This window comes from Salvelinus alpinus, chromosome 1 (genome assembly GCF_045679555.1).
Source record: "Salvelinus alpinus chromosome 1, SLU_Salpinus.1, whole genome shotgun sequence".
NCBI lineage: Eukaryota > Metazoa > Chordata > Actinopteri > Salmoniformes > Salmonidae > Salvelinus > Salvelinus alpinus.
Genome location: NC_092086.1, coordinates 27,292,631 through 27,316,630, shown reverse-complemented (window position 1 = coordinate 27,316,630; position 24,000 = coordinate 27,292,631). Strand labels below are relative to the sequence as shown.

The window sequence follows — 24,000 nt, the reverse complement described above, 5'->3', positions numbered from 1 at the left end:
AAATACCAGACCAAATGTAACATATCATAATAATTTCAACATCCACGACTGTCCTTTACTATGTTACGTCTAACCCTAAGTCCAGGTTGCATCAGTCCTATTGCCTTAGCTTGTGCAACAGGTGAGTACTGTATGTATGGCTTTATGGTGGATCAGTAGCTATTGGTGAGAGACCTGCATAGAAGCATAGTGACGTTGTCACGTTATTGTGAGATATAAATACCAGCGCAGCAGCCAGCCTCCCTCTCCAAAAGGACTAGCCGAAAAGCTCCAGATGAATTAACTGCATTCCCAGCTTCAAATGAGTTCTGCACCCTGCAGAGCTGGAGCTTGCTGTTTTACTTTGCTAACAGTAAACTACACATTCATCACAATCAAACAAGATACTTTGATTTGATAAGAAAATGTATCTTAGTTTACATAACAATAATGATTAGATTGTGGGCGTTTTGAGATCAGCAAAGATGCAAAAACGGATTATTGAGTGTGTGCTGCTCCCGCTTGGATTTGAGACGAGGACTTGATCGTTGCCTTGATCGTTGTGTAACATCGTCAATTTCTTCAAAACATTTCGTTGCTTTGATACAAGTCTTTAACAGCACCACGTCGATAAAGGCGCGCGTCGGAAGTGGAAAAGATATGGAAATGCGCACTGCGCGAATGGCTGAACTCGGACGTGCCATGGACAGTGTATGAAGCGCTCAGGTAAGTCTTTCAATAGAAATGAATAAAGCGAGCAAATATGTTCGGTTTTTCATGGGAATTATTAAAACAAGATTAAAGTTACATTGTTTAATGTGTCCCTAAGCAATGAAGGATTGGTGTGCTTGGTGAAAGCAAGACTACTCTAACAGTCTTACAGAGGAGCTGCTGCACACCTGGATGGCGCGTACCCAAACTGTGAACAGGACGTTAGTGCAGTCATTTTACACGCTACACCAGAGAGGGAAACAGATGCGTGGGTGGAAGCAGAATCAGTAGTACTACATCTCTTCTGCAAGGAATCTATTGATTTTGGGTCCAATGTGGGTATATGACTATATGACGACAACCATATTTCTCATTACATCAAAAATAAAGTTGAGTAAAAATTCTACAACCATCTGCAGTCAATTCATTAACCTCATTCATTAATCAACAGTTGAACTAGCTGCAGTGGTAGCCTGCCCATTTGGGCGTTAGGGGCAGAGCCCCACATGTGATTGGTCAAATTGTAAAAAATATATATAAAAAAATATATATATACAAAAAAATATATTATATAATTCATGATTATGTTTTAAATGTTTCATAAAAGTGATAAACCCAGATTTTTGCTGTGTAAGTCAACACAACATGTCGCCTGATAAACACCATGGGGGAAACAATACAATTGACCAGCCACAGTCATGCTTTTTTTGCCCTACCAGATCTGCGATGAGAAGGTTCTAGCTAGTGTATGGTGCGAGAGACTCATTGGGAGGAAGACTAGAGCAGACCCAGAAGTTCTGACTGAGTGAACATTTCAGCGCTCCAGGGTGGTCCATTTACTTAGTGCTGTAAAAATGTATGCTATAAAATTCTGTGATTTCATTGGGGCAGTTCTCCCTCATATCAAATAGGTGGAAAAACAATCCAAGCAATGTTCGCACGGCCTATGCGCCCACGGAGCTGCTACTGCTGGCAGAGTCAATGAGGGGCAGAGTAGTAAGTAACTGCACCACTTGTTTTGAACAATAAACAATTTTTTAATTGTGTACACATTTTCCTGTTTAAAAAATTGTTCAAAACAAGTGGTGCAGTTACTTACTACTCTGGCCCTCATTGACTCTGCCAGCAGCAGCAGCTCCGTGGGCCCATAGGCCGTGCGAACATTGCTTGGATTGTTTTGCCACCTATTTGATATGAGGGAGAACTGCCCCAATGAAATCACAGAATTTTATAGCATACATTTTTACAGCACTAAGTAAATGGACCACCCTGGAGCGCTCAAATGTTCACTCAGTCAGAACTTCTGGGTCTGCTCTAGTCTTCCTTCCAATGAGTCTCTCGCACCATACACTAGCTAGAACCTTCTCATCGCAGATCTGGTAGGGCAAAAAAGCATGACTGTGGCTGGTCAATTGTATTGTTTCCCCCATGGTGTTTATCAGGTGACATGTTGTGTTGACTTACACAGCAAAAATCTGGGTTTATCACAAAGCATGATCAAATTAATTAGCTACCTATAGTAACTTTGAGAAACATTGTGAAATAGTTTGGTAGTATCATGACACAAGGTGAGACCCAGATGCAGACACAGGAGGCAGATTGTTGGAGTCTTACAATGTTTATAAATCCAAAAGGAGTATGCAAGAGAATGGTCATGGACAGGCAAAAGGTCAAAACCAGATCAGAGTCCAGGAGGTACAGAGTGGCAGACAGGCTTGTGGTCAAGGCAGGTGGTTACAAAGTCCAGAAACAGGCAAGGGTCAAAACCAGGAGGACTAGAAAAAGGAGAAATGCAAAAAGCAGGAGAACGGGGAAAACGCTGGTTGACTTGGAAACATACAAGACGAACTGGCACAGAGAGACAGGAAACACAGGGATAAATACACTGGGGAAAATCAGCGGCACCTGGAGGGGGTGGAGACAATCACAAGGACAGGTGAAACAGATCAGGGCGTGTCAGGTAGATTTTTGGGTCAAATGAACCCTTTATCTAACTTTGATAAGCAGATAGCTAGGTAGTTATCTCCCATGCCAATTTCAACTCTTTCTAAACTAATATCTGATTAACTCAGATAAGAAAGTTAGAAAGTTAACTTGCTTGCGCATCATGCTTTGTGACATTATGTTAGCCATCCCCAGTTAGATAATGTGTTTTCACTTATAGTATCTGCATGCTTGTTGCATTCTCCCTGGGGCACTTGTTCATTTGTGAGCTGGCTGCTCATTCTAAATAGACCCACACCCCTGGGTTTCAAGCAATCACAGCCGCCACTGGCTGGCTGTCTGTACTTTGCAGGCCAGAACAAATGCACATCAATTGATTTTGTTGACAAAACATACCTGGTTCTCCGAGGACGGTTGCTACAGCATCCCATGCTTTTTCTTTGGACAAAGCGTCCTTGTATTTGGGGTTGCTGGGGTCGTACAGCAAAGGGTGCTTCTCAACTTCGATGATCAAACGGGTGTCAACCATTTTGCCAACTTTGTCTTGTCCTGTCAAATCAGAATAACTTCCAAGGAGGGTTGGGGGGGGGGGTCTACTCTACAGCATCATCTGCCTCAAAAGATAATACAAGGTAGACCATCAGCTCTGCAACTGCCTTTCTGTTCATCAGCTGGTTTGAATGTTTAAATGTTTCTAAAAGTATTGCTACTATACATATAACAACCTACCTCCAGTTATGAACTAGGAAGACTACAATCAATCAATCAAATGTATTTATAAAGCCCTTCTTACATCAGTGCTGTATAGAAACTCAGCCTAAAACCCCAAACAGCAAGCAATGGAGGTGTAGAAGCACCTAAAACTACAGTTTAGTTTATATGTGATTTTCATACAGGTAGCCTTCTACTATTGTATTGATGTAGCCTACTACTATTATTCATGTTTCTATTACATTTTCACTATGAAGCTGAGTGAATATGTTTTTAAGTGTCAAAAAAAGATTTAGGCACTTTGTATGGTGTTTACGCATGTGGATCCGAGAAAAATAGACTCCAAACCTAATTTTAGGTTGCTGCTACAGCAGCTGCACAACACCTATACTTTATGCACGTGCTGATATAGCAAGTAACATTGACTACAGAATGACTCTTATCAACTCCGTATCAAGCAAGTCTCACGGAAATCCATGCGTGGCATAGCTAGGCCGTTACATACTCTTATTATTATTAGTGTGCTTGCTGAAGGTAAGACCACTCTAGATCGTGCTTCTACACCTGCATTGCTTGCTGTTTGGGGTTTTAGGCTGGGTTTCTGTACAGCACTTCGAGATATTAGCTGATGTACGAAGGGCTATATAAAATAAACTTGATTTGATTTGATTTGATCTCTTACATAATAATGTGAATAATATTTTGGGAGGCATAAATTAATGTGGGCTTGAATGAGAACAATTGTAATACATTGGTAGCTATTCAACAGTGTCCTGCTCCTCAGCCAATTAAGCTACAATACCAACTTTAAAATGTTCAGGCTATACTAACTACAAAATTCTCTAAAACCTTTCTAAACTATATAAATAAATGTATTTGCATAAATTTGCATAACACTTAATGGATTTAATGCCAGCCATAAGAACAAAGTGGTGGACATTTTAAAAGCTACCGCTCTTTAACCATTTCAGCTACAAACATTAAAACAACTTTAACATTTTCAAAACTTTAAAAATGATAACTATTTACATTTGCATAAATTACCAAAACATTACCCATCTAAAAGAGCAGTAACTCTTGAACCGTTCAAGCTACAAACACCAAACCAACTTTTACATATTTAGGCTATCAATCAATACATCAATAAATCAATTAATCAATCAATCAATCAGTCAATCTTTCAATCTACCTACTTTTTCAACTATAACCGGTCACTACTGTTACTACTGCAGTCACTAGCACTACCATAAATACTTCAAGACAAGCTAGCAAGCACACACATATTCTTTAGGAAATGTACTTTTCTAGTATTTATGTGTTATTCTTTTCACATGGCTGAACCAACTTTATATGTATTATACAATTGTAAAATGTGAACAATTCAAAGCACGAACATTTTTGGCCTGCAGGCTTTTTGCATTGATATGCAGCATTGCCTGTGTGTAGTTTTTTTATTAGTTCAATGACTGACTGTGAAACTATCTGACTTGACGTTAGGTATTTGCCCAGCGTCACCTATCATAGCGTTTTACTGTGACAGAAGTCACCCGGAGATGAGCTGATTTACTGCCAGGACATGCATGTCCTTAAAGATAAGAACGTTCCATTGTGGTTAGCTAAACATGTCATAAGATAGTTCACAGGCCATCATCCAGTTTCAAATGAACAGATATGCCACTTTTCCAGTTCGTTCTTGTTGCAGGGCGCGTTGACAGGAATTAGAATTTGACTAAAGAAAACCATGCTTTGTTATGTGTGACATGACAATTGGAGAGAAAGAAGATTACACAGGCAGCCACATTCTGATATTTTGCCCAATTATTGTCAAAAGAGCTGATCTGATTGGTCAAAAGACCAATAAACAGCAAAATATCAGAATTGGGCTGCCTGTGTAAACGCAGCCAAAAAAGAGGTGTGGAAAGAATGTCACCATGCAGGTTTGCAGATAGTCGCCACGTTTCCATCCAACCATGTGTCTGTGTAAAAGGTAAGTGGATGTAGGAGGGCAACATGATGGTATTCTATTAATAGGCTATTTGCTCCAAAAATGCATTTTCATCGCCATGTGGATTTCCACAAGTGATCACATAACCTTTCACATGTGAAATCATGTGAAACCATGTGGTTTTGGAACACTTCACATGTGATGATATTTCACATTAACCTTCATATGTGAATTAAAATGTTCACATAATGCACTACAAGCTAAAATGTGTCATTAGGATGTCCCCAGAACATCCTGAAATAGCCACAGTGTTTTCAACTTACGAATGTGATGTACATGATTACATTGTGTATGTATATTTATACAGCCATTATTATTCAACATGTTCTCACCCGGGATTTGAACTCATAACTTCTTAGTTCCCGGTATTCTGATCCTCCTGCTATGCCACCATGTCTGTGTGAATAACTGAGTTCACCTGTACACTGAGTTCACTTCCTACATTTTGGACTTCAACGTAAATCTCAGCATTGTATGAAGAAAAACGATTTGATTTATCATAGTGATTCAGGAGTAACATTTAAACATAATAACATTAGACAACTATACCAAAAAATTCTAATTGCTGAAATAAGTAAATAGAATCAATGATGAGAGAATAGTCAGATGAACTGATAACTAAAATAGCAGTGCAGATGGCACTCTTTTGCTAAGTGCAGAGATGTTTTATAGGTACTGAAAGTGATGGGCCTTCTGAGAATGTTACAGACTTTGTGGTGCAGCCGAAACATCAGCATACCCAGGTGGGGTCATATTGAAAGGTCACTAGTACGTGATCATGCCAAATGTAATCCTATTGTCAATGATACAAGATTTGTACCCAATTTTAGCTGAGCAGCATACCACTTACCTTAAAACCTCCATTTCATTACTTCTCTTACAAAAAAAATCACATGAAGAGAATAACATGTTTTCACTCATTTCAATTTTTTACATGTGAAAATTAAATGAGCATTTTCATAAGATAGTGAAAAACTGTCACTTGAAAATCTAATTTGCACTTTAACGGGAAAAACTTTCAAAAGTTGTCACATAGTTTCATGGTATCACATGATGAAATTTTACATCCCCATGTTGTCACATTTATTTCACATGAGATCATGTTTTCATATGTGTAGTTTCATGTTCTTTTACATGTTGACACATGTAATCACATTAACTTCACATAAGATCACATATGAAATTCATATGGTTTTTCCTGTAAGGGAACTGCAGTCACTATCACTACTATAACTTATTTCAAAACTATAAATACTTTAAGACAAGCTATCAGGCACACAAATGTTCTTTAGGAAATGTACTTTTGTAGTTTGTCTATTTATTCCACTCACTCTAGCACTTAAACCGCTTACGCATTCAACACTTAAAATACCACTTGAATGGTCAAAACTTAACGCTACTCCTCTTGAACCGTTTAAGCTATCAAAACCAAACAAATGTTGAAATATGCAGACTGAAACAATATAATAATTGCGCACAGCTTTTTGAGACTATTTATACTTTTCGAACCATAAACATTTTAAATGTGCATTACAATGGTAAAATTAAGATGCTAGCATACATCCAAATGAGGAAAACATTTATTACCCTTCAGAAATACTTGTAATAGGCCTTTGATTATTGATTTTAAAAAAAGAAAAAAAAGTAAGGGCAGATTGCATCATCTGTGGATCTATTGAGGGGGTATGCAAATTGGAGTGGGTCTAGCGTTTCCGGGATGATGGAGTTGATATGTGCCATCACTAGCCTTTCAAAGCGGTAGTCATTTAGGCAGGTTACCTTCGCTTTTATGGGCACAGGGACTTTGGTGGTTTTGTCTGAAATGGCAAAATGTATCAACTTGACCAATCCACATTTTGTATTTTGCCCTCAAAAACATATATTTTTTAAAAGACCAACTGTTTTGTGGATCTTCTATGTAACTTTCTTTAAGTAATATGTTGTTCTCCTTTATGGTTTAACTTGGAGACATAACCCGGGTTTAAATTGGACCCCGGTCCACCAGGTTACACTCCAAATGAATGGCTCAGAAATAAGAAATAATACTTTTTAACACACTTTAATTATTATACTCAGATAGGCTAAGTTGCCTTTTTTCAGAATGGCGTTACAGAATTTGCACTTCCATATGTGGAAACATTGCCACTGCAACATGTTAACAACACCTTTTCACATGTGAGGAGAATAACACTATTTCACCATCACACGTGAAAGGGAGATTTTCACCTGCGGAGTTTTCGTACATGTGAAAATGCAAATGTGATTTTTACGTGGTTGTTTTTTACTTGTCTTGGTGTGGGCTCTGGAGTGGAGCAGTGGTCTGATGCACTGCATCTCAGTGCTATAGGTGTCATTACAGACCCTGGTTCGATTCCAGGCTGTATCAGAGCGGGCTGTGATTGGGAGTCCGATAGGATGGCACACAATATGATTTTCAAATGTTAAACTGCATTTACAAAATTCACATGTTGAAGTGAAACAGCTAATTTCACATGTGCAACTGCAACTCACATGAAAAGTTGGTGTTAACATGTGAACTCCACATTTTATACATGTGAAAATATGGTTTCACGTGAAATTTATGCTCAACATTTGAAAATGCGATTTTCAAATTTTTCAACTGCAAATTTTACGTTGTTTTTTGTAAGGGGAGTATGCAACAGCAAAATCAAAGAATCCCACTGTTGAATAGTAATAGTAACTATTCAATTGTCACAGCAAAATAATCCTGCAGCAACAGGATTTGAACATTTAGTCCATTGGCTACGTGCCAATGGAATGTTCTTTTTTTTTGGGGGGGAGGGCGACATTCAAGTCATTAATGTGTTGCTAACTAGCAACAAGATAGCCTAATGTTATACTTTAGAGTTTGTGATCCAGCTAATGATTAGCCAAATGGGGTAAATGCAGATGGGTAACCCTCAGCCTATTTATTTATAGACACTATGCTACATCATATCAGGCGATAATGATAACCCCTGCCTAATAGTATTGTCCAATATGTTATTGGGCTCATTTCTGGAGGGGGAAAGTATATTTTAAATGTCAGCATCATTTTCTTTTCATTCATTTTGGAGTAGACTGCCCTTTTAAAAAGTAACCAGAACTGACTTTCTCACAGTTACTGACTTTCTCCCCAGAAAGTGTAGGTCCCCCATGACCTGTAGTATGAAGTGCTGCTGTCAGTATTGTTGTCAGGAGGCTTAGGCACCTCCTAAATCCCAATTTGACCGTACTTCTTTAACGTCAAATGAATGGACGTAATGGCAGTATTCTGACCTCATAAACCACCACTTTTTTGTTGTTGTTGAAATATATACATTTGAGTTATTTTGATGTTGGAAGGTAAACAATCTCTCTAACTTGTCTATCATATATGAATGTGGTTCTATGTCTCAGTTTGGCAACCCAAAAAGGCCAATGTTGCATTTTTGCAGCACTTACAAATCTAACTCTAGCTCTGGCTCAGAATGTTTGTTTCTGAAATGTACATTTTGTTTACATAATCACTACATCTTAGAGAAGATAGGAAAAAATATTTCATGTCATGTACTTGCATGGATGGCTTACAACATGCTTGTTTGGTGGACTAGTGTAGTCTTAGACGAGTGGACAGGTTTCTGATGTTTCAGAGTCTACTGATGCCACAATAATCATACAGACACACAACACACACTGCTCAGAGATACATCTGGGTCTAAGGAGATGCACTAGGTAGTGTTTGTCATGATGGTTTAGTTTAGGACCTGTACACAATGCCATTTTCTGGAAGCATTGCATTTGTGAAACCATGGGTCTAAAGCTATGAACTTCAAACCAATGTTGAAATGTGCAGACTGACTCAACTTAGATGGCTTGCATACGGCTTGTTGATACTATTTATACTTTTTGGATTTATAACCATTTAACATTTGCATAAATTAACATGGGTTTGAATGGGAAGCATAAGAATACAGTGGTAGCTATTCAAAACGGTCCTGCTCCTTGGCTACAAGACCAACTTTAAGATGCTTAGGCTGTCCTAACTTCAAGTTCTCTAAAACCTTTAGAAACAAGAATGACATAATATAGACTATAATGACAAAACATTAGGAAAACACGCACTTTCCATGACCAGCTGAATCGAGGTGAAAGCTATGATTGTTTATTGATGTCACTTGTTAAATCCACTTCAATCAGTGTAGATGAAGTGGAGGAGACAGGTTAAAGAAGGATTTTTAAGCCTTGAGTCAATTGAGACGTGGATTGTGTATGTGTGCCATTCAGTGGGTGAATGGGCAAGACAAAAGATTGAAGTGCCTTTGAATGGGGTGTGGTAGTAGGTACCAGGAGCACCGGTTTGTGTCAAGAACTGTAACGCTGCTGGGTATTTCATGCTCAACATTTTCCCGTGTGTATCCAAGAATGGTCCATCACCCAAAGGACATCAAGCCAACCCCAACTGTTGGGGGGTGCAACTCAATATTAGGAAGGTGTTCCTAATGTTCAGTATACTCTATGTATACAGTAATCCCTCGTTTATCGCGGGGGTTACGTTCCGAAAATGACCCGCGATAAGTGAAATCCGCGAAATAGAAAACTTTTTTTTTTTTTACAATTAGCAACTATTACATGTATACAAATACAGTGACTCACGTGTAGGCCGTTTCGTCGACATTATGGGTTTAGGAGATGTTCGAAATTACAAGATAATTTGGCCAACTTAATGTAAATTTGCCAAGCTGTTTTATGTACGTACACATAACTGCACGAGACGACAAAATGATAGCACAATTCGTAGCATGTTTTGATACAAGAAGCGGGAGTGAGTTTTTAGCGAATCAGAATGCAGAGCACAATGCACCAAAAAAAAAAAAAATGCATTATGAAAATCCGCGAAATAGCGAATCCGCGATAAGTGAACCGCGAAGTGGCGAGGGATCACTGTATAGACATAATGCTAATAAACTTTAACCATTTCAGCTACAAATATTAAAACCACTTTAAGATTTTAAAAACATTAAATTATATTGAGTGGCTATGCTAAAGATACTGAGATTTTTGCGCATGTGCAGGATCGAGTCCTTTCAGCTGTTGCCTCAGTGCTCACTCATTTCGTGACTCCGCTACCGCTTGTTCAAACAAACTTAGTTCATTGTCTGTTGTAACAGTAATCAAAGCAAACATGAGAACGACACAACAGGCAGTCTAGCAATTTCATGTTCTTTTTTCAGGAGGGGAGTTGGCCTACATGCAGCTATTTAGGCAAGCTAGATGTACACAGCATATCAAAAAGCATGCCACAGACAGGCAGTAAGTAGCGATTCGATGTGCAAGCACTGGCTATAGGGAGACAGGGTTCTTTTTTTAGCAGCTGGCTACATGGCAGCATAACTATAAAGATGACATCATCACAAAAAACGCTGTTTGTTTTTCACCAATGCAATGTGTAGACTGCGTCTTGCTTGTGCAATGGCAATATCCGTTACAACAGACAGATAGCCTTCATATATATATATATATATATATATATATATATACACTGAGTGTACAAAACATTAGGAACACCTGCTCTTTCCATGACATAGACTGACCAGGTGAATCAAGGTGAAAGCTATGATCCTTTATTGATGTCACTTGTTAAATCCACTTCAATCAGTGTAGATGAAGGGGAGTAGATTGGTTAAAGAAGGATGTTCAAGCCTTGAGACAATTGAGACATGGATTGTGTATGTGTACCATTCAAAGGGTGAATGGGCAAGACAAAAGATTGAAGTGTCTTTGAACGGGGTATGGTAGTAGATGCCAGGTGCACCGGTTTGAGTGTGTCAAGAACTGCCACTCTGCTGAGTTTTTCATGCTCAACTGTTTGCCGTGTGTATCAAGAATGGTCCACCACCCAAAGGACATCCAGCCAACTGTTTTATTTAAAAAAAAAAATATTTAACCTTTATTTAACCAGGTAGGCTAGTTTAGAACAAGTTGTCATTTACAACTGTGACCTGGCCAAGATAAAGCAAAGCAGTGCGGCACAAAAAACAACACAGAGTTACATGTGGAATAAACAAACATACAGTCAATAATACAATATAGAAAAAGTCTATATATATTGTGTGCAAATGAGGTAAGATAAGGGAGGTGGGCAATAAATAGGCCATAGTGGCGAAATAATTACAATTTAGCAATTAAACACTGGAGTGATAGATGTGCAAATGTTGAATGTGCAAGTAGAGATACTGGGGTCCAAAGGAGAAAAAATAAATAAAATAAATTACAGTATGGGGATGAGGTAGTTGGATGGGCTATTTACAGATGGGCAATGTACAGGTGCAGTGATCTGTGAGCTGCTCTTACAGCTGGTGCTTAAAGATAGTGAGGGAGATATGGGTCTCCAGCTTCAGGGATTTTTGCAAATCGTTCCAGTCATTGGCAGCAGAGAACTGGAAGGAAAGGCGGCCGAAGGAGGAATTAGCTTTGGGGGTGACCAGTGATATATACCTGCTGGAGCACGTGCTACGGGTGGGTGCTGCTATGGTGACCAGTGAGCTGAGATAAGGCGGGGCTTTACCTAGCAGAGACTTATAGATGACCGGGAGCCAGTGGACTAATATGAAGCGAGGGCCAGCCAACGAGAGCATACAGGTCGCAGTGGTGGGTAGTATATGGGGCTTTGGTGACAAAACGGATGGCACTGTGATAGACTGCATCCAATTTGCTGAGTAGAGTGTTGGAGGCTATTTTGTAAAGGACATCGCCGAAGTCAAGGATCGGCAGGATAGTCAGTTTTACGAGGGTATGTTTGGCATCATGAGTGAAGGATGCTTTGTTGCGAAATAGGAAGCCGATTCTAGATTTCATTTTGGATTGGAGATGCTTAATGTGAGTCTGGAAGGAGAGTTTACAGTCTAACCAGACACCTAGGTATTAATTTAAAAATATTACAAAGCAGTGACCATGACAGTTTCTATTTTCACTCATGAAAAATTGCACTTTCCAGTGGCCAAAAGTTGGTTATATAATATTCTAATTTATACAGAAAATAAAGAAAACATAACATGACTTGATTACCAAAACCAAAAAGCAGTGACGACTTGTTTTGGTAAACAGCTGAGGGGTGGAACTTGAGTAATATAACCACTCACACATTCATAGACAAAGCTATGGATGTAAGGACTTACCATCCATGAGATTGAAATGATAGTTTTACCATGTTTTAAAGCTATAGTGGTTGTTTACATTGACTTTGTTTACAAACATTGGAGTAAAACGAGCTTATATTTTGGCTTCTGATGGGTTCCTACAGTTGAACTAAGCTCTTGAGGTATTGATAAAGTATATTATTCAAGAGTCAACGGCTATATATCAATCATTTAACGGTCCAAAAATGGATGTAGTACCTGCGGGTTGCCTCTGTAAATGACACAAACATGAGTTATTAACCAAGTCATGTTATGTTTTCTTTATTTTCTGTATAAATTAGAATATTATATAACCAACTTTTGGCCACTGGAAAGTGCAATTTTTCATGATTGAAAATAGAAACTGTCATGATTTTGCGCTAATAGAGTCAGACAATTATGTCCTTAAAATAGTTTTGATTTAGATTGACAGAAATGTCAAACCGATTTATGCAACTTCGCCTCCATGCCACATGCAGATGTTTACAGTCACAACACTAGGCTGTTGAATGGACGTCATTCCAATGTTTTGGACTGCGGTTCAATGAATCCCCACATCAGACCACTTATTGGCGCAACAGGTTTCAGGTGCTAGGGCTAGGGGTTTACTCAGAAACACTGACCCATCTTGAACAATAAAATGTCAACCCTTGACCTAGCCTTGAGCGAGTCTTCAATCAGATACACCCAGTGTTGTCCAGGACTTGCACGCCACTGATAGACTAGCCAGCCTACTAAAATTGTGCTGATTGGAACCTGCTTGTCCATTTCTGTCTTAACCTAAAGTAGAGGCAATCTGCCATTGTTACGTCCATTTTTGGACTTAGAATTCATAATATAAACCCATTGAAGAGTATAAGAGTTTAGTTCCACTGTCTAATCCCATCAGAACCAAACAGAACCCCATCAGAACACAAATATAACCATGTTTTACCCCTTTGTTTGTAAACAATGCAATTGTTAACAAACACTGTATAGCCTCAAAACATGGTTAAAAGTATAATTTGGATATCTTGGATGGTCAGTCCTCGCATCCATATCTCTGTCTATGAACTTCAGAATGGTTACATTCCTCCAGCCCCATCCTTTAGCTATTTACCAAATCAGTGGCAGGGTGACAACTTTTGTTACATTTCTCCAGCCCCATCCTTCAGCTATTTACCAAGTCAGTGGCAGGGTGACTGCTTTGTAGTAAAGCGGCATGGGGAATGCGTGGAAGAAGTGCATGGATGTATGCCTGCCTGAGGTAGTCCATGGAAATGTGCTGTTTTTCTGATGAAGTACACAGTGAACAGTGTCAATATGGGCCCCCTGCCCAGAGAATGTCCATGTGCTGTTGTGGGTGAACAAAGTGGAGTGGTGAAGCAGTATAGTGGAAAAGGTGAAATAACACACTCTTACATAACAAAAACATTGAAACATCACTCAACCCCTCATCCATAAGATGGTTTTCATAGACAAATGTCAGAATGAATAATGATGTTCAAATATATTCTAATTTATTCTATATTCTTCATCTATTCTGTTCTTTCAAATTGTCCATTACTTTAGGCTACTAGAATGTCTATTTTCCATCCTCAATAACTGACAGTTCTATTTTTATTTTCAGCCTTATGGGCCATTTCCTGATTCATCTCCCTGACCTCCAACCCCACCCCCACCTCCCCGCTATGAATCCCCAAGACTGCACCTCCATCCCTGGGGATTTCAACCTCTCCTCCTCCTCCAGGGGCTACTCCACAGTCACCAACCTCTTCATGAACGAGTCCGGCGAGAGCGCTCCCTTCCAGGACAGCAGCACCGTTATCACCGCAGTAATCTCTATGACTGTATTCATGGTGGGCCTCCTGGGAAACACGCTGGCCATCTACGTGGTCCTGCGCTATGCCAAGATGAAGACTGTCACCAACATGTACCTTCTGAACTTAGCTCTGGCAGATGAATTGTACATCTTAGGACTTCCCTTCCTGACCACCCAGAACGTGCTCTCTTATTGGCCGTTCGGGCAGTTTCTGTGCCGCGTGGTCATGACGGTAGACTCCATCAATCAGTTCACCAGCACCTTCTGCTTGACCGTGATGAGCATTGACCGCTACCTGGCCGTGGTGCACCCCATTCGGAGCGTCAAGTGGCGGCAGCCGAAGGTGGCTAAGATCATCAACGGGCTGGTGTGGGTGGTGTCGTTCGTGGTGGTGCTGCCGGTCACCATCTACTCAGATGTTCAGGACCGCTTCAACTCGTGCAACATGAGCTGGCCTGATCCCCAGGAGCTGTGGTCAACGGTCTTCATCCTCTACACGGCCATCTTGGGCTTCTTCGGCCCCCTGCTGATCATCTGCCTCTGCTACCTGCTCATCATCATCAAGGTATAGTTGGGTTGTACTATAACCCACATCCTCTTTAGTCTTATGTTGTTCATTGTTTGTTCATTGTTTAAGGCCCCTTCCATTTGTTTGAGACCTCATTCCATTTGTTTGAGACCCCATTCCATTTGTTTGAGACCCCATTCCATTTGTTTGAGGCCCCATTCCATTTGTTTGAGGCCCCATTCCATTTGTTTGAGGCCCCATTCCATTTGTTTGAGACCCCATTCCATTTGTTTGAGACCCCATTCCATTTGTTTGAGATCCCATTCCATTTGTTTGGGACCCCATTCCATTTGTTTGGGACCCCATTCCATTTGTTTGAGGCCCCATTCGATTTGTTTGAGGCCCCATTCGATTTGTTTGAGGGCCCCAATCCATTTGTTTGAGGCCCCATTCCATTTGAGTCCTTAATCCCTTCTTCTCACTGTCCCAAACTGAATTCTAATGGTTCTTAGGTTTGTTTCTATTTCCAAACCCAATGGACCAGTGCCTTAGACCCTGGCCTGGGCCTAAAACCTCTCCAAACCACTATAAAACCTCTCAATATAGTGATCGTCAAAGGTGTCCATGTCCAAAGGTATTCCTTCACAAAGTCACAGACCAAAACCTCCCATTCATTACAGGTGAAGTCTGCCGGGGCCAGGGCGGGCCTGACCAGGCGGCGCCGCTCCGAACGCAAAGTCACCCGCATGGTGGTCATCATCGTGGTGGTCTTCGTCATCTGCTGGCTGCCCTTCTTCACCACCAACATAGTCAACCTCGTCTTCATCATACCAGAGAACAGTGTCACCGCCGGCGTCTACTTCTTCCTGGTCATCATGACCTACGTCAACTCCTGTGCCAACCCGCTCCTCTACGGCTTCCTGTCTGACAACTTCAAGCAGAGCTTCAGGAAGGTCCTGTGTCTCCACAAGGCGAACGGGGTTGGGGTGGGGGACGGAGGAGACATGGGGAGTGGAGGGGGACGTCCCATATCCCCTAGGCTGGAGAGGGTGGAGACGACGCAGCAGCATGACCCGCTCTTCACCCCCCGGATCATGGACTTCAACAATGGACACATGCAGAACAACCAAGTAGGTAAATCTATAGAAATAAAACGACTAGAACGGACATTCGCAATAAAGTGAACGTTCTGTGATGGGTGGACCACTAATTCTATGGGTCAATATTCTACCCAAGAACTGTGAATGGATGTCAGGTATCAATTATTTTGGTCAGTCTGCCAAAGATAATCTTGAAGGCTGTCAGTTTCATTCATTGGTAGTCAACCGCAGCATACAATATAACTAGATTCACAGCCAATTTATATGTAATTTATATTTATCTAAATGATAGTACTTGATCGTTTTTTCACCTGCAAAGCATCTTAAGAAGTAGAATAGATTAATAAGCACTTACTACACAGGGCGTTTACCCTTCTCCTTGGCCCACAACTGCTTTACAGCATAGAGGGTGAGAGGAGCTGAAAAATCACTCTGGAAGCCTAACATAGTAAACCCTCCTGATCAGAAGCTTTGACGCTGAGGGGATCCAGTGTACTGTGTGCTGATAGTTAGTTACATCCACTAGTACTGTAAATGGGTACCACTGATTTCTCCTCTACGGTTGATGCCTCCAGCGTATTTCATTTTTTTAAAGTTCTGAGTGCTATGTATTTCGCTAGTATTTATGCATCACAACATTGAAGTGTAAGGGGCCACCAGTTTTTTAGATAGACTGGGTCTTTATATTTGCCATCTGGGTCTTGTTTTAATAATAGAGAAATCAGACCTTCCTGTTGAGTACCTGACAGACTACCATTACTATAGGAGTAGTTAAAACAATCTAACAATGGCGCTTTTAGTATTTAAAAAAAGGCTTGATATACCTCTACCGGTATGCCATCAAGCCCTGGGGTTTTAACAGACTGAAAGGATTTAATAGCATCAAAAAGTTCTTCCTCTGTAATTTGGCCTTCGCACTGATCTTTCTGTACATTTGTTAATTTTCAATTTTTTATATTATTTGGAAAGAATTCCTTACTGTAATCTTCATTCAGTGGGAGAGGATGAGACAGAAAAGAGAACATCTGCCTGAAATAATTAGCTTCCTCTTTTAAAATACCATTCGGAGAATCATAGATGAATCCGTCTTCAGTAACGAGTTTCTGCAAATTGTATTTGTTAGTGTTCCTGTATTGGAGATTCAGGAAAGATTTGTGCATTTTTCTCCATATTCCATCCAGTTGGCTTTATTTTTGTAATAGATTACATTAGATCATTCTTGAATATGTTCCTCAAGTTCTTTTTGTTTTCCTATAACTTATTTTGTATCTCTGTAGTATCGTTTTTATTGCTGTCTACCTGTACTATTAGTTCATGGATTTCCCTTGTTAGTCTTGTGTCACGTTCCTGACCTGTTTTATGTTATTTTTGTATGTGTTTAGTTGGTCAGGGCGTGAGTTGGGGTGGGCATTCTATGTTTTGTGTTTCTATGTTTAGGTCACTTGTAATTAGCCTTGTATGGTTCTCAATCAGAGACAGGTGTTTGACGTTTTCCTCTGATTGAGAACCATATATAGGTTGGCTGTTCACACTGTTTGTTTGTGGGTGATTGTCTTCCGTGCCTGTGTCTGCGCACCACACAGGACTGTAGCGTTTGTTCGTTCGTTTGTTATAGTCTGTACCTGTTCCTACGTTCTTCGTGTTATATGTAAGTTCTCATGGTTTAGGTCAGTCTACGTTCGTTTTTTGTTATTTTGTAATCCTTCCAAGTGTTTGTTTTCGTGTTTCGTCGTTTGCTTTAATAAATCATTATGTATTCACAACCCGCTGCATTTTGGTCCTCCGATCCTTCTCTCCTCTCCTCGTCGGAGGAGGAAGATCTAGACACCCGTTACATCTTGTCTCTTTAGCCAGAAACTGCTTTTTTATTATTGATGAATATTGAATTGAATGACCCCTGAAGGTAGATTTAACGGTATCCCAAACAATAAGGGGATTTGCTGAACCTATACTATACTGGAAAAATTCTGTTATAAATGATTTTGTTTTAGTTAAAAATAAGTTGTCCTCCCGTAAACTTTGATTAAATTTCCAATATCCCTGTCTACGTGGAAAATATATAAGAGTTATGTGAATGCCCATTAGATGATGATCCGATCACATTCTGTTTCCTATTAAAACTTTTTTGCAAGAGAGAAAGATACAAGAAAGTAGTCAAGACGACTAGCTTGATTAAGTCTCCTCCATGTATATCTCACTAGGTCGGGGTTTTTTTCGTCTCCAAATATCCACTATTTCTAATGCGTCCATAATATGTGTGATTTCCTTAGGAGCACGGTGATGATAGTTTGTAGAGTGATTACCTTTACGGTCCATTGAGATATTCAAAAGGATCCACCTTCCTTGTGAATCCTTCCTGACTATTTGCACATTTAGATCTACATTTCTGTTAATTTATATCATCACACCTTTTGAGTTCCTTTGTCCATGACAGAAAGGTATTTCACCACCCCATTCCTTTTTCCACACAACTTCATCTAAGGATGTAGAGTGAGTTTCCTGTAAACAGTATATGTTATATTCCTTTTCTTTTAGCCATGTAAAGACTGATCTTCTTTTTTATCTGCTAAACCATTACAATTATATATATTTAATTTAATTTATTTAACCTTTATTCAACCAGGTAGGCTAGTTGAGAACAAGTTCTCATTTACAACTGTGACCTGGCCAAGATAAAGCAAGGCAGACAACAAACAACAACACAGAGTTGCACATGGAATAAGCAAACATACAGTCAATTATACAATAGAAAAAGTTTATATACTGTGTGTGCAAATGAGGTAGGTTAAGGGAGGTAAGGCAATAAATAGGCCATAGTGGCGAAATAATTACAACATAGCAATTAAACACTGGAGTGATAGATGTGCAGAAGATGAGTGTGCAAGTAGAGATACTGGGGTGCAAAGGAGCAAAATAAATAAAATATATAACAGTATGGGGATGACGTAGTTGGATGGGCTATTTACAGATGGGCTATGTACAGGTGCAGTGATCTGTGAGCTGCTCTGACAGCTGGTGCTTAAAGTTAGTGAGGGAGTTATGAGTCTCCAGCTTCAGTGATTTTTGCAGTTCGTTCCAGTCATTGGCAGCAGAGAACTGTAAGGAAAGGCGGCCGAAGGAGGAATTGGCTTTGGGGGTGACCACTGAAATATACCTGCTGGAGCGCGTGCTACAGGTGGGTGCTGCTATGGTGACCAGTGAGCTGCGATAAGGCAGGGCTTTACCTAGCAGAGACTTATAGAGGACCTGGAGCCAGTGGGTTTGGCGACGAATATGAGGTGAGGGCCAGCCAATGAGAGCATACAGGTCGCAGTGGTGGGTAGTATATGGGGCCTTGGTGACAAAACGGATGGTACTGTGATAGACTGCATCCAATTTGCTGAGTAGAGTGTTGGAGGCTATTTTGTAAATGATATCGCCGAAGTCAAGGATCGGTAGGATAGTCAGTTTTACGAAGGTATGTTTGGCATCATGAGTGAAGGATGCTTTGTTGCAAAATAGGAAGCCAATTCTAGATTTAATTTTAGATTGGAGATGTTTAATATGAGTTTGGAAGGAGAGGTTACAGTCTAACCAGACACCTAGGTGTTTGTAGTTGTCCACATATCAGAACCGTCCAGAGTAGTGATGCTGGACGGGCGGGCATGTGTGGGCAGCGATCGGTTGAAGAGCATGCATTTAGTTTTACTTACATTTAAGAGCAGTTGGAGGCAACGGAAGGAGAGTTGTATGGCATTGAAGGTCGTCTGGAGGTTAGTTAGCACAGTGTCCAAAGAAGGGCCAGAAATATACAGAATGGTGTCGTCTGCCTAGAGGTGGATCAGAGAATCACCAGCAGCAAGAGCGACATCATTGATGTATACAGAGAAAAGAGTCTGCCCGAGAATTGAACCCTGTGGCACCCCCATAGAGACTGCCAGAGGTCTGGACAACAGGCCCTCCGATTTGACACACTAAACTCTGTCTGAGAAGTAGTTGGTGAACCAGGCGAGGCAGTCATTTGAGAAACCAAGGCTGTTGTCTGCCGATAAGAATACAGTGATTGACAGAGTCGAAAGCCTTGGCCAGGTCGATGAAGACGGCTGCACAGTACTGTCTTTTATCGATGGCGTTTATGATATCGTTTATTAACTTGAGCGTGGCTGAGGTGCACCCATGACCAGCTCGGAAATTGGATTGCACAGCGGAGAAGCTACGGTGGGATTCGAAATGGTCAGTGATCTGTTTATTAACTTGTCTTTTGAAGACTTTAGAAAGGCAGAGCCGGATGGATATACAGTGGGGAGAACAAGTATTTGATACACTGCCAATTTTGCAGGTTTTCCCACTTACAAAGCATGTAGAGGTCTGTAATTTTTATCATAGGTACACTTCAACTGTGAGAGACGGAATCTAAAACAAAAATCCAGAAAATCACTTGGTATGATTTTTAAGTAATTAATTTGCAGTTCCCACCCATCCAGGACATCTAGTCAAAACGTTGCCTGGGGGCGGGCGGCAGCATTATCAAGGATCCCACACACCCCAGCCACTCCCTTACCGTCGGGCAGATGGTATCGGAGCATGAGGTCTGATAGCAACAGACTCAGAGACAGTTTCTATCTACAAGCCATCAGACTGCTGAACAACTGGTCTGACCACCTCCACTGACTCTGCACACCTTAGCACATATGCACTCACTTACTCACTCACACAACCTCACAGATATGCAGTCATCCACACACACACACACACACACACGCACACACAATCACACACATTCATGCTACACACACATCACAACTGCTGCTACCAGACTCTTATTATCATTGTCAAATATTGCACAATTTATACACTTGCCCACCAATCGCCCCTTCCCAAAACGCATGTAAATATTGGACTATAAACTGTGCCTTCCTATATTATACTTATGCAAAAAGAAAAATTATATTCTACTGAGCCATTTACTTTATATTTTAATTCTTATATTTTATTATGTGTGAATAGATTTTTGGTGATCTCCATGGAGTGACTTGTCTCCATCTGAGAGCTGTGTCTTTGTCTAGTACTCCCTGTTAGTGTGAATGTGTTTCTTTGATGCCATAATGTGAGAATACACAACAAATCCTCAAAGCAGCTCTGTGTGACATGTCAGACAGAAGATGCTCAGAGAGATGTCCTCTTTTCTATTATATCTTAAAAGAGATTTATCGTCTCTTTTACTGTTTGAAGATGAAAAACAAATCGTGACTGACGGGGGGGGGGCAGACGATAGACGGGGGCGGAGGGGGATGGGGGGGTGTATGTCATAAGCTTTGTCCAGCCAAGCAGTCCATCATAGAGTGTGCTGGTCGTTGTTTGTAATGTCTAAAATGTATCTCTTGCTGTCTTTGCAGTGTGTTCAAATTGAGACTTGTGGCAACATGACGACGGAGCTTCTGCCCTTAGAGAGCCCAGTGATTGATCAGTCTACTCTATGATGAGGCCTGATTGGTCAGTCTACGCTATGATGAGGCCTGATTGGTCAGTCTACGCTATGATGAGGCCTGATTGGTCAGTCTACGCTATGATGAGCCCTGATTGGTCTGTCTACGCTTTGATGAGCCCTGATTGGTGAGTCTACGCTTTGATAAGCCCTGATTGGTTAGTCTATGCTTTGATGAGCCAAGTTGCCTCCCTCTCCATCACGACAAACAATCCATCATCTGGAGCCTTCCCATTGTCAACCCATGTAGCTCTTGACCAATGACCTCTCTCGGACGATACAGGAAGAAGAGATACATGGGACTTCAAAGAACACTTCCTGTTCTGACACTACACTGAACGATTTCTGCCATGACACCTCTCCTGTTTGTCAGTATAAACCTCAGACATTTACAGCACATTGCACCACTGGAAGGGGCTGAGGGGAGGACGGCTCATAATAATGGCTGGAACGGCGCGAATGGAATGACATCAAACACATGGAAACTATGTGTTCAATGTATTTTATACCATTCCACTGATTCCGCTCCAGCCATTACCACAAGCCCGTCCTCCTCAATGAAGGTGTCACCAACCGCCTGTGCATTGCACCAGCTTGGTGTCATGGAACCATCAAGAGCACTATCTTCATGTACTTTATAGAGTCCTTACATATACTATATGGAAAGACTATTTTTTAGACTGTGAATGGGCGAAAACTTGCCCTAGATTAAAATTCCCTAGAAAATGAACCAGAGTATTCAATTCACTTTATATGAACTGGATCATTTGATTTCATCAGAAATGTTGTGAATTTAAATGGATTGTCGTCTTTGTGAGCTTGGAACCTTCTGTATGTATTCCATCACTATGTAGGTGTGGCCATGAGGTGAATGTACTACACACACTGTCTATGACCCGTGTCCATTTGTCACTATGATCACCTGTAACAAGTCTCAATGGGTCATAATGCCCACCTATGGACTAATGGATGGTTTCTGCTCTGGGCAAAGTTAGTTCAAGCTGGGATGACCAATGAAATGGTACTAGAGGAAACCTGCATTGTGGAAAACGAACACTGTCCCCGAACAGAGAGAATGATGATAACGATGATGTCAATCAAACAGATGAATCTGGCGTACAGTACTCACTGTATCTATGGCATAATGTTATAACTTAGGATCCTATTCATATTATTGATGAATTATTGTTATTTGTTGGGTATTATTGTTATAAACTTGGGTAGTTGTTCCAAGTGTTTTGGTTATTTGAATGTGTTTATTTGAGATGAATGGATCCCCTTGACCTTTTATTGGAGGTTGAAGCACTGGTGCAACTTCCTTGTGCTCGGCCTTACCTGGGGTCGTGTTCGGCCTTACCTGGAGTCGTGTTCTTTAGGCACCACACGGAATCAAACTGACTGAAACAGGGAGGGACTACCTCCTAGACTAATGTCCAGTAAGATACACAGATTTTAATTTCCCGTTTTTAAATGTTTTCCCTTGCATGCCCTACTGAACAATCTGCGTACAACAGCATAGTCGTCGCTGTCTGATGAAAAGCACTAATCTCCAAAACAGATTTTTTTCAGGAAATGGAAGAAATTACCATATTGTCCCATTAATGAACACACAATTATGAAACTTCAGGAGCTATTTTGAATACATATTCTTGGTCCTAGAGTCATTAAATGTTCAGAGTACATTGCTTTCAATAAATAAATACAAATGTAAATGGCAAGAATGGAGTTACAAGGTTTTCATCAGACAGTGACGCAATGATTAATCTGCTGTACACACATGCAGTATTTTCTGGATTACCTTTAACTGTATTGATTTCAATGAGCACACAATCCACACGGACTGTCTTACAGTCATGTATGACAGGTTCAGGATTTATACAGTAAGTTATTATCTGTGTATTCTACTCTGGTATTACAGCGTGGTCAAGTCAATTTAAAAAAAGTTGCTGTTACTTATACTAATTATTTTAGATAATACCATAGCATTATTGCTAATGTGCACCATCTGGACATGTGTTCAAAATGTTTCATTTCAGTGTTATTGTTTTAATAAAATGACAAAAATACAATTGGTTCTATCAATATGCATGTAGTCTGAGTACCAGTCTTTTTAGCTAACATTCCACTCCTTTGGAAAACGACAGGAGTGGCAAGGAGTGGAATGTAAAAGCTGAACAGATACTGCGACCAGGCTAATATGCATGCTCTTTGGATGGATGTCGCTCCCCCCCGTCTCTGTCTCTCTCTCTGTCTGTCTTTCTTTCTCTCTATGTGCCCTTCTTTCATCTCCATGATCCCTCCCTCTCACCAACCGTCCTTGGTGCTTTCTCTTTCTCTTTCTCTTCCTCTTCACCCCTATCTCCAGTGTGTTTACAGGCAACGTGTCCCAGTGGCTTACTACTGCAGGTGTATGGGTGAAAACAACACGCTCCCCTTTAAACCGCTAGGCCCTAGGCTACACCTAACCGTTTGACTGGCATGTTTTCCACCCCTCAATGTCAGGGGAAAGGACAGAAGGAGAGCAGCAGGGTATTTGAAGGTCTGTTCTCAAATCTTCCTATGTACGTTAGCTAGCCATTACATGGACCGTTGAATAAAGCTCATGTGTGTTGACAAGCTT

General features: G+C 40.6%; 1 protein-coding gene across 3 annotated transcripts; it reads left to right on the top strand.

Annotated features, from left to right (window-relative positions):
* The first annotated feature begins 236 nt into the window (after positions 1–236).
* On the top strand, positions 237–24,000 carry LOC139572366 (somatostatin receptor type 5-like). Of its 3 annotated transcripts, XR_011674392.1 has the most exons (5): positions 237–705; positions 14,117–14,873; positions 15,497–15,946; positions 21,292–21,508; positions 21,664–24,000. XR_011674392.1 is itself a non-coding variant. In XM_071395100.1 (4 exons), exons 2-4 carry the CDS (start codon positions 14,121–14,123, stop codon positions 21,373–21,375), a joined length of 1,287 nt encoding a protein of 428 aa, XP_071251201.1. In that variant the 5' UTR covers positions 237–705; positions 14,117–14,120; the 3' UTR covers positions 21,376–24,000. The 3 variants fall into 3 exon arrangements, 2 of the variants coding, with proteins under 2 accessions (XP_071251201.1, XP_071251209.1); XM_071395100.1 differs by having other exon boundaries at positions 21,292–24,000; XM_071395108.1 differs by having other exon boundaries at positions 15,497–15,950; positions 21,292–24,000.